Consider the following 11,881-nt stretch of genomic DNA (forward strand, 5'->3'; position numbering starts at 1 on the left):
TAGAGCACAGGGAATGGAGTCAGATACCTGAGTTTGAACCAGCTCCACCTAAAACAGCCACCTGGACCCCAGCCTGTCTCTTAACTTAAGTCCCAGTTTCCCCTTGAGTCATAGGGGGACACGAAAAATACCCACCTCACGAGGTAGTGAAATTAAAACCTGTGTTCAAGTCGCCACACGGTGCTCAGATCAGGCAAGGCAGCATGGATATTCGCAGACACGCAGGAGCCTCCACTGTGCGGTCAGACCTCCAGGCCCGGATTGCGAGGGGAAGCAGGAAGCAGATGAGACTCGGGGAGCACCTGTCCAGTGGGAAGGGCTGTGTGTGCTGAGTGTCACCCCGTGTCAGGTCAGGCCACTCTGACAGCGGTGTAGCAGGGAGCTGTCACTGCCAAGGGAACAGCCCACCCTGGGGTGGGGACAATGGCAGATTTCTTTTCCCCACATACTCCTCCTTCAACAGGCCCCAGCCATGTTTTCTAGAGAGTTCACACCCAGTCTTACCTCGTCCTGCTCTTGGCTTTTTCTCCATGCTTCCGTCTCTAATCCCTGCATCCTCCTCGCTCCGCTCTTTATGGCTCCCCTTACTTTCTGGCTCCAGCTCCAGCTCTGTCTCTCCTTCCTTCCCTTTCAACTACATGGTGTCTCCATTTGTTCTGGGCAGTCCCCTGGGATCCTGCTCTGACCCTGACCAAACTTCTTTCTATCACAATAGTTTTAATTACTGACTCATCTCCCACATCCGCTCCTGACTGTGAGTTCCAGCAGAGTAGGGGATGGGGGCACATTGGAGAGGGCATGACCCATCTTTTGCTTCCCCAGTTGGTGCCTTGCAGAGGCCTCCCAGCAGGTGGGACATCCCGGTCCTGCCCCGACCTTGGGGAGGAACAGGAACATCAGAACTGAGCAGAACCCAAGATCTCGCCTAATGGAACAGGGGAGACTGAATCCTGCATAAAAGCACAGGGAGCATTGAGAGCAGAAGTAAAACCAGCTCTAACCTGTGCCTCTCAGGAGAGGCTTGCATGTGAGTTGTGGCTTTAAAGCCTACAATGTGCACTGTTACTGAAATGACTCTCCCAAGGTCCCACAACAAGTGGGTTTCAGAGAGCACTGGCCGAGTTCTCTCCAGGGAAACTTGTCCACTCATCGTTAACCTCTTGTGTGTCCATTTTGAAAGTGAGAGAAGGGCCAGAGAAAGTGAACAAATGCTCCCTTTTCTTGACCCACCCTGTGGCTCTTGACACTAAGCAATCTCTTCCCCGAGAGAGTATTAATTTCCAGGAAAAAATCCATTTGAGGAAAGACTTGAAATCCAGACACTTGGTTAGCTCTCTTGAAAAGAGAGCTGCTCCATGTGTGTTGGGGGGCAGGGTGGCAGGTGTTAAGAGGAAGCTAAAGGTAGGGGCTGGGTCCAGGAAAGGAATGGCTGTGAACTAATGATAGTGTTACCCAACGTTGCCCCATTTATAAAGGAAACTCAGCAATCAAGGAGCTGCTCTCAGCTTGACTCCGTCTCTCCTGTCCCTTCTCCACGTTTTTCTCCCTCTCTAGAACCCCTTTCCTGTCTATGGGCTTCTCCTCACGCCTGTCTGGCATTGCCGAGCCCAGACTCAGTCTCGCTAGGTCGGTACTGGTGTGTCCTTTCCGACTGGTACTCAAGGGCACTCGATTCTTCCTCCATCCTGCTCCCATCTGTGCCCACAGATTCCTTTCCATTCCACAGTCCTGAGATGGCCTGGGACTCCTGCTTCAGCTCCTGACCATTCTCCCCACTCTCATCTCCCCCACTGCCACCCATCTCCCAGGGCATCTTTCAAAACCACAGAAGCATCGATGGCTCCAAGCCCCTTTCTTTACCCCTCCTCTCTTTTCCCTGCACTCTGTCCCTAGGAATCTCACCTCCCTTGCTCCTTTGGGTCCATGCTGGAAAATGTCCAGAACTCTATGACTCACCCAGTCTCCCATCTGCTCTGCAGGAGACACGCCTAGCTGTGAAAATGGCAGCTCAGCCGGAAGTCCGCCCAGCACCTCAAACAGTCCAGTCAGCTTCTGTTCTGGATCATTTGAATATCCACTTTGTTTATTTGGCTGCTCGTGTCATTAATCCAGTTTTTAATGCTCTGGTTTAATTCTTATTGGCTGAAAGTAGTTCTTTATATATTCTTTGGAGTCATTTCCTTCCAATTCCTTCCGCAAACCCCGTGTTCCTCTTCCCTTGGCTCCTCGAATCTCAGGTGTAGCCCAACTCGTCTGAGTATTCCCAAGGCCACACCTCCACCCCAGGTGATTCCCATGCCCCTTCTTTCATTCTCCAGTTAGGCTGGTGTCCTAAAGGCAGCAGTCCTGACAGGGTGGTTAAAACCGCAGGCCTGGAAGTTAGAAACCGGTTTATTTCTTACCCACTTCCCAGACCCAGTTAAATCATTCAGTCTGTCCGAGTTCCAGTTTCCCAGTGTGAAAACAGGGATATTAAAAGTACTTTTCTCCACAGCTCCCCTTAGAACTTTCTGACCTGCTCCAACCCTGGGGTCCTACCTCTGCTTTCCTCTCTTCCCACCTCTGGATGGCAAGGGAAGTCTTCCCAGAAGCCATACGGCCACTTGGTCACATCCCCAAGAGCTGGAGGTCACTAAGTAGGTGACAAAGGACAGGGGCTGTGCTCTGCCATTAGCGACAGTGAGGACGTGGGAGTGCCCAGGGCTGAGGGTGAGTCTACACACAGCTGGCCCTTAGCCATCATTCCATGGTCAGCAGTCGGGTAAGGAAGCAGCAACAGAATAAACATGGAGGCCAGAGGGCAAGATGAGGCTACAAAGGCAGAAGGTGACTTACAGGACAGGAACTGATGGACAAAGCCCGGGATGTGGTAGATGAAGCAGATCGTGGCAGCTGTTTGGAAATGGAGGAAAGGGTGAGGGAAGTAAGCAATCTCCAGAATATTTGGAAATATTCTAACTTGAGATTGCTCCTATGAAATAATCTAACAAAAAAAAAAAATTCCAAGCCTCAGAGCAAAGCGGGGAGGGCCCCAATGGACTGTGGGGGAGGCTCGCTGGTGCTTTCCCAAGACGTGGGTGATAACATACCTGTGGAGGAGCCAGGAGCTGCGCTCCCAAAACATACACAGTCTTGTAACCCAACATTACCTCAATAAACATAATTTTTAGAAACAATAAATATAGTTTTAAAATGCAGACATGGGGGGGATTTCCAAGGTATATATTTGTGGGCTTGGCTAGAACCAAGTGAATAAGGTGGAGATTACGGGGGCTAGGAATTGTGTGTGGGGCAGGGGTAACAGGAAGAACTTCCACTTTTACTTGGGGAGGTAGGAGCCATGGGAAGCAGCTGAGAATGGACCGAGAGGGAGAAACAAGGCGGGAGCAGAGAGACAATTGCGAGACTTCAGCCATCATCTGGGAAGGAGGGGTCAGCAAGGCCTGGGGTGCAGCAGTGAGGACGTGGCGAGATGGGTCAGAGCCTAGAACGCCATGGGATCTGCATAGATTCCAAGGGGGTGGGGGCATAAAGGTCAAGAGTGGAGGAAGAAGGATGCTAGAGCTGTCGGAGCTAGAATGGATTTGAATTAACTAAATGGGGAGGGGGATTATGGCTGCAGTAGAGTGGGAGAGAGGTGAACCAGAAATTCCATTCTGGACACCATCAGATTGGGCTCCAGGTGACTGGTGAGGGAGGCGGCTGCCAGCCTCGCTGCCAGGCGAAGTGGCCTGGTCCTACAGGAGTCAAAGGTAGAGGTCTGGAATTGTGTTTGTTGGACCATGAGTCCATTTCCTCCCCAGGAAAAGGCTGATGTGATGCCTAGTCATACAAAATGGGTTGTCCAAATCCAGGGGTTTGTGAGACACTCCGTATCATGTCCACAGACCATCCTCACCACTTTCCTAACCACCCCTTTCAGCCCCTCCCGCCCCCTCTCGCTGCGGTGGAGAGCAGCCATCTCCCACCCGGGCCTCTTCTGAGCTTCCCCTCCTTGCCCGTGAATTCAGAGGCTACTGAAGCTTCTCTCTGCACAGTCCACATCGAGTGCAGAGCCTGCCTCCACAAGTTTCACAGTTAAAACTCACTTGTGGCTGACTGTTGAACCCACCAGGGCCTCCTTGTGAGAGAAAGAGCAGGAAAAGTCTAGCCAGCTGCAAAAAAAAAAAAAACAAAAAACAAAAAAACCACAATGGACAAATTCACCAGCCACAGAGGCCTTGTGTGAACTCCTAGACAGCATTTATTCTTCATTTTACAGGCCACTTAGTGTCGCCCACAGATATCAGGACACCAATTTATTGAGATTGGACCTGAGCTGTGATATAGAAGACAAGAATAAAACCCAAGAAAAAAAGTCTTGAGAAGGAACAGAACTTCCTCAAACTAGGCTTCTGCCCCAGGGACAGCCCAGCTCAGGCTTCCTGCCAGGTGGGCCATGGTGTAGAGGATGGAAGACCCAGACAGTGAGGGCACGTCTGCCAGTGCAGGTGCCCGCAGCCCTGTGCCCTCTGTGCCTGCTGATGGGGCTGCCCACAGCGCTCACAGGCTGCCCCAGCCCTGGACCTGGTGTCTCCCTTCTCCTCTCAAACTCTCAGGGACTTGGGAGTGCACCTGCATGGACCTAGGTAGGTGCACCAGCAGTGTCTTTTCCCAGCCCTCTGCCCTGCCTGGATCAGCCTTCAGCTAGTGGCCCTGTGGACATGGCACTTGCTAGTGAAATCAATTTTTTTTAAGATTTATTTATTTATGCATATAAGAACTGGGGTACAGGCCAATGGTATGTGGGCGGGAGGATTCACCAGAGAGAGAGTGGGGAGCAGAACAGGCAGACTGATGAAATACACTACTGAGGGGAGCAGCAGGTGAGATAGGAGAGGTCTGCTGCATCATGTGGGTTGCTCCCTGGGCGGGGATTGAACTCCTGCTGCAGTGACTGCAGATAGCTTCATAGTGCTGAGACTTAACCCCTTGTGCCACCAGGGAGGCCCTGAGAGTGTAGCTGTACAAATATTAATTGTCTTTCTTTGTGTGTTATATATCTAAAAATGGTTTCTTTTTAGAAGCCACCTGCATGAAGGCTGCAGTCTCCTCAGCACCCCCCAAAGGTGTTGTCCTTGCTTGGAAGGTCAAAAATGCCCTTCTGGAGACTGCAAAGCTAAGCTTTCCTTGCAGAAATGATCTTTTCGCTCCAATGCTAACTCTGTCAATGCTGAAGAGAGACGGGAGGGGAGAGGTAGGAAGGGGGTGGGGATTTATAAATGGACAAAAGGCAAGGTTGCCTGAGTCACGGTGGGATGGGAGTTTGGCCTGGGGCATGGGCTCCTGAGAAGGCAGGCAGGGAAGGAGGGAGGGAAGAAATGACAAACATTGTAGACACTGGTGAACATCTGGGCACAGTGCCAAGTGCTATTCCAAATACTGTGTACATGTGACTGGTTGGCTCCTCAGCTACCCCTATGACGTGGCTCTGCCATCATTCCGCCTGTCTCAGAGGTGAGGAGGTGGAAGCTCCAGAACAAATTCTAGCAGAAGTGCCCACCAGGCAGCAGTGGACCCCATGGGCCATGCTGTCCTCACCCCAACCCACCCCAGCTCATCAATATTCCCTTCAAAAACTGCATGTCCTTGCTTGGAAGCCTATGCCAAGAAGGGCCCAGAATGTTCCCCGCAGAATGTTCTGCCAATATTCACCCTCCCCCCACACTGAGCCCTTATGACCCAGGGTCCAGTGTATTGCTGTCCATCAACATTAGCTGTGGTTGACAGAGCAGGAACATCAAAGGGAGGGGTCCACCGGAGGAATAAGGAAACAAATGAAAAATCGAGTGAAAAGTTCCCAGCTGGTGCTGATACCTGAGGCTGCACAACGTGCCTCACAGCCCACCCCCAACCCACCCACCTCCAGTCAGGCAGGGCAAAAGCCCATCGCCCCCAATTCTTCCATACCCTTGGAAGCTGCGGACTGAGCTCCAGACTAGAAAGTCACAAGGACTTCAGCCTGACCCTTGAGGCCACGCTTCCTTCCTGGCCAGCGTCCAAATCTTCCACGCCCCAGTGGTAAAGTCTTCCTTTTCCTTTGTTGAATAAATTTTGGATCATTCCAGAGCCCAGCTAGAGTTTCAGGAATCAGGAGGCGGGTAGCAGGAAGCTGAGACAAAAGACTGAGGTAGGCAGGGGCCCAGAGGCTCGTGAGGTCTGCTCCAGGCTTTATTTCCTGGTTCTTGCTGTGCTCTGGGCCCAAACCATCCATGGGGGATGCAAGACACAGCCCACAGGGTATGAAAGCAGAGTTCCCTGCCGGAGAGCATGGTAAGCAGGAATGGGGGTGCTGGAGCAACAAAGGGGAGCTGATGGAAAAGGGGGAGTTATAAAGTCCCCCCACGGTTCCTTTGACAGCTGCCCATGGCAAGAGAGGACCGTCTGCTTTCTCAGTGTCAATTACAGAGATGCTGGGGTCATGGGCCGAGGCTGTGTGGGGTGGGCGGAGGTGAGGAGAACCCTAGCAGCTCCTCGCCGGAGTATGGGGGCTCCCGAGAGGAGAGGATGCAGGAGGCGAGATTCTTAGGAAGCCCTCAAGCCACACTCTTCCCTGTGCCAGCCCCTCCCTCTTTACAGAACCCACTGCAGGTGCTGACTGCCTCCTTTGCCCACCACAGAGCTGGCAGCCACCCTGTACAGCAGTCACGCGCAGGTCGTGTTCCTCAAAGCTTCAGGCCAGGGCCCACGGCTGCAATGCCTGCAGTCGTGGTGCTTTGATGACCGCTACTGTCTGCAAGGGGCAGAAGCCACAGGTTCACGGGCAGAAGCCACAGGTTCACGGGCAGCCTCTCAGGCTCACAATGCCCATGTGGCAGGCACGTGGGACCAACATCTTCTCACTCATAACTCCGTGTTTGTGCCTCTTGATGGACGTGTCCTTGTTTGCGTCTCTCCTCCCCCACCACGAGCACAGCAACCCAACAGGCAAGATTTCCAAGGGTTGGAGCGATGGTCAGAATGTGTGCCCCGGGTTCAAGGGAGGTAAACACAGCAGACTGAGAGCCAGTCTGCCTGACGTGGAGGCCAGAAATATCCTTTGTTAATCATTGATGGGTGAAGCCAGGCATTCTGTATCTTTTGAAATTCCCCATGAACCCTAGTGCTGAACTCTGAACTTGGAGCCAGAATCAACTGACCTTTGTCCTTGCAGCAAACACCTCGGCCTGATCCGGTTCCACAGAAGGAGAGCAGGTGTGAGGCTTTGCTCTGTGAAGCGGGACACCTCCCATCTTGCTGTAGACCCATTTGAGCCCAGGACACCCTGACGCACCCCACTCACCACAGCAGCAGTGATGGGTCAGGACATGGAGGAATGGAAGCAAGAGTTTCAGACATTAATTCAGGAGGTAAAACCAGGGCACAGATGGACCCTGACACCAGACAAATACCTTCTTCCCGACAACCTGAAGCCTGGGTGGATACAATACCAGCAGCATACCTTCGCCAGGTGAGTGCAAAATCTGATGGCGCATATCCCAGAAGAGTCTGGCTTATTTCTTACTGTGGATACTTTTTGCTTTCTTTGATGCTATTCCATGCTTGCAAATCGAAGATTATAGAAGGTAAAATACCTATTATCCAGGAAGTTTTAGCTTCAGCCAAAGTGGTTTTTCTTTTCTTACGATGAACCCCAAAACAAGAGCAGGATGAGCACAGATGTGGGCTAACAGCAGATACAGAGAAATAAGGCTGGGACAAGGAGGCAGAGAGGAAAAGAGAAAGGGAGGAGTAGCAACAGTTTCACTCAGTCCTGGGAGACCCGGATGAGCAGACTCAGTGAACATACATTCTGCTTGGGTTCTGGGGCTCCATATGAGAGCCCATGAAGACGCCCTCTAGAGAGAGGGCAGAGCACAGAGGGAACTGGGCAACACAGCAATCTTGCCCCTCATACTCTGGTGGAGTCTTTTTTAAAATAGGACTGTAGAAGTCATCCAAAGCTCTTTCTAGGTGGAAGAGCAGAGCCACAAGGATGAGGGTGGTGGTTGCCCACCTGCACAGAGAGTGAGGTTCTGGAACTCTATCCCTGGACTGGCACAGGGGCTGGCTGCCTGTGTGATACCCTCTCCAATCCTGACCACCTCAGGCTTCAAGTGTCCCCACATCCATTCAGGCAAGGCAAGGCTCAGTTGCTATAACAAAAAAGAAAGAGAGAGAGAGAGAGAGAGGAAGGGAAGGAGGGAGGAAGAAACCTGAAATAGCGTGTGGTTCCCAAGTCACTGTGGCAGAGGGAGGGAGAACTGGAGGGTTTTGCCAGGCTTCTGTTCCAGATCTGGGAGTAGCATAAATCATTCTGTCCTTACCCCACTGGCCAACTGGTCACATTGCCACAACCTAGCTGCAAGGGGAGCGGGCCATGGTGGGAGTGCATAAGCATTCAAAGTCCGGCCATACTGCTGCTCTCTGCACCTCCTGTAACTGCTGGTGCAGCACGTGTTTCCCTGCATCTCTCCCACTGCTTCATACGGCCAGGCCTGTATTTGTTCAAATTTCTTAACTCAGAAAATTGCCCTTCTCCTTGCTGAGAGGGGGTGTCATTCTCTTATGCCCTGCTGAGGCCAGGGGCACCTAGGAAAGGAAGCTTTTCAGGCTACCTTGAGCAATGAATTGGGTTGGACCAGTCGGGCCAAAAGAGGGAAGAACTGATTCTGTGGTCTCCCTCTGAATTTCTGGTAGATCGGGGGCCCTGGGTAACGAAGGCAAAGCAGAGATTTCCCCTAGACATGACTGTTCAGGGGCCATCCCAGATCTGTGGGTCAATGGCTTATTGTCTTAGTCTATTCAGACTGCTATAAAAATAAATGAACAAACAAACAAAAAACCAAACAAGCAAATAAATAAATAAAACCTACTGACTGGGCAGCTCATAAGCAGCAAAAGCTTATGGCTCATAGTTCTGGAGGCTGGAAATCCAAGCTCAGGATGCCAACTGATCCTCTTCTGGGTCCCAGACAACAGGGGTTGGGTTCTCCTCTTCTGGGTCCTGGCAACAGGAGTTGGGACACACTGGGGATCTCTTTCCTCAGGGCACTAACCCCATTCAGTAAGACTTCACCCTCATGACTTAATCACCTCCCAAAGACCCCCCTAACATGAGCACTTTGCCATTAGGACGCCAATATGTGAACTTCGGAGCAACACAAAATTCAGATTCCAGCACTTACCAAAACCCACTCGTAGCTATTGGTGGGTCTCAGCTCAGAGTTCTTGGCAGCTGACTGAGTGCCTGTTGTTGCACTTGTTCACGAGCTGCCCACACGGTCGGTGGCAGATCACTGCCAGCTCTGCGGCCTCTTGATCTGCTCTTTTGAGGGTAGATTCCTGTGGGTCTCCATTGTGGCAGTACAATGGAGAAAGGAGCAGAATCAATGATTCCTTCCCCACTAATCCATGACCTGGACCAAGTCAGCCCTCTGTTGTTCGTAGCTCCTTCCCTCTTGCAGCCACAATTTGGACAGAATGAGCCGACTGAGTGTCTCGTCTTCTGCATCCACAGGTTCCAGTGTTCCTTGTGCTTGCGAAGCTGGGCCTCTGCCCATGTGCAGGTCCTTTTCCACATGCACAGGAGTGAGGGGGACTCCAGGGGCGAGGTGAAGATGAGGGTCTTTGCCCAGAGATGTCAGAAGTGTTCCCAGCCTCCCTTTGAGGCCCCACAGTTCATGAAAGAGAACATCTCGCGGATCCTGAACAACCTGGTATTGCGCATTTTGAAGAAATGCTACAAAGAAGGATTTAAGTTGGTGGAGATTCCCACAATCAAGGAAGTCTCTCTTGAAGGACCACATGATAGTCACAACTGTGAGGCGTGTCTGCAGGGCTTCTGTGCCGAGAGTAGGTCAGGCCCAGTCAGCCCAATAGTACAGCCCCCAGTGTCCCCACTGCTTCCCCAAATAAGCTCACAGCCTGGGAGGGTCACCTCCCAAAAGCCTTTTCCCACAAGGAGTAGCCCCAGCCCCATCGTGGATACAGTAAAGAAAGAAAAGAGGCTACCCAGTCCCCAGCTTTCTGGGCCCACTCAGGCTGTGAGCTACCCCACTTACTGGATCCCAGAAGCAAACACCGGACACGATGTAGCACCCCCCTCCCAGGAGCTGTCCTCTCCCCACATGGCCCAGAATCCCACACACATGAGTTTGTACCTGTGCCGCCGTGTTCCCATCCCCGCTGTCATCATCATCATCATCATTGTCGCTGTCTTTCTAACCAAGAAATCTTGGTTAGAAAGCTGAGCCTCCAAGACAATCACACAGGAGCGTGTGTTGTATTATCCCACTGACAGGAAATGTTCAAAATAGGTCAATCCAGAGACAGGAAGTAGATTGGAGGCTACGGGAGGGGGTGAAAGGGGAGCAATGACTTTCTATGCAGGCTTTGGGGAAGTGTGATTACAGTGTTTGGGACAAGGCAGAGGTGGTGGCTGCATTGTGAAGGCACCAAATGCCACTGAAGGATCCACTGTGAGAGGTTCAGCTTATGTTATGTGAGTTTCACCTCAATTAAAAAAAAAAAATAAACACAAGAAATTTGGTGCCCTGTCATTCATTCTCTAGAGAACTGACACTGATGTGTATATAGCTCACAGGACCATTCGGAAATCTTCTGAAATGTGGGTCCACTCACCAGAAAATTCTGCAAGGCCCTCTGATGTCAGTCTGTGGGGTCTTTGTGATGGAAAATTTGAGGCTAGAAACCTGGGTCCTGAAGCAGCGGTCTCCACGCAGCTGAGGGGGGCAGTGGGACCGTCGACCAAGGTGGGGAAGACACCCTTAAAGCTCCATTTAGCTCACGATTTCTTGTTGCATCTGTTACAATGTATGTTTACATTACATGTATGTTATGTTAGTATACTCATAGGAGAGAAGAGAGATATGATGTATAAATCAATGCACACATTTGCAAGACATGCTCAGGTTTTCATTGATAGAATTACACAGTCAAAAACATTGGGGGGACCTCTGTTCTAAAGGACCCATGTGGAAATCTGTGCTGGATTCTCACCAGGATTCTGAAAACAAGAAGTTTTTAGTGATTAGTTTAAAAAACTTTAAAATTCACTCGCACATATTTTCTTCATCAAGAAATACAAATCCTTCCATTTATGTAATTTAAATTAACAACACTGTCACCTCTTTCTTAAATTTTTCTTTATTTTCAAGGTTTTAAGGAATGCTTAAACTCTGAAAACTGTTCTCAGAGGCCATTATTAACCCAATCACTTCAAGTCAATAGAAAAACATGCAAACGCTGGTAACTTGGTGTAGAGGGATGATTGGCAAAGATCATTGGCCTCTTCAAAATTCAAAAAACATGTTCAGAAAGTCATAAAAATAAACATTCTGTAAGTGGGAACCCCAGATCTTATTTCGGACTGATTCATTGCTTGTACCTGGGCTGCAGGAGCTACTGGGGAGACTGCTCACAGCTGGAATTAGAGATTAGCCACTGATGTCCTGACCCCCCATATGTGCTGCTTGCAAAGCCATGGCTCTGCCAGTTGGTGCTCAATGCTGGGTCCTCTTGGTCCCCCACCCCCCCAAGCCACCCCATGAATTTTGTAATCAAGACAGTAATTTATGTAATATCCTATCTTCTTCGGTTCAGTTACCAATTTAACTGATTTCTGTCCTAAGAATTAAGAGTAGTGTCCAGCATTCAGCTGTCATTTGCTCCCCCTGTGATTTATATCACACTAAAATAAAACAACTCAGGTATCTCAGTTTTTCATTCAGATGACATAGTTGGATATTCTAAGGGGAGACATTCAAGCTGGTACAACTTGGCACCATTTCAAGTTTTAAAATTTAGAAATAATTTCCTAAATGTTAGAAATAAATCCAAA

At 50.5% G+C, this 11,881-nt stretch overlaps 1 protein-coding gene across 1 annotated transcript; it reads left to right on the forward strand.

Moving 5' to 3' along the window:
- The first annotated feature begins 6,152 nt into the window (after positions 1-6,152).
- On the forward strand, positions 6,153-10,568 carry RTP3 (receptor transporter protein 3). Its single transcript, XM_037520311.2, has 3 exons — positions 6,153-6,312; positions 7,193-7,489; positions 9,539-10,568. Exons 2-3 carry the CDS (start codon positions 7,335-7,337, stop codon positions 10,269-10,271), a joined length of 888 nt encoding a protein of 295 aa, XP_037376208.1. The 5' UTR covers positions 6,153-6,312; positions 7,193-7,334; the 3' UTR covers positions 10,272-10,568.
- The last annotated feature ends 1,313 nt before the right edge of the window (positions 10,569-11,881 follow it).

Source organism: Talpa occidentalis, unplaced genomic scaffold, assembly GCF_014898055.3.
Source record: "Talpa occidentalis isolate TD23 unplaced genomic scaffold, MPIMG_talOcc4v2.1 talOcc4.10, whole genome shotgun sequence".
Lineage (NCBI taxonomy): Eukaryota > Metazoa > Chordata > Mammalia > Eulipotyphla > Talpidae > Talpa > Talpa occidentalis.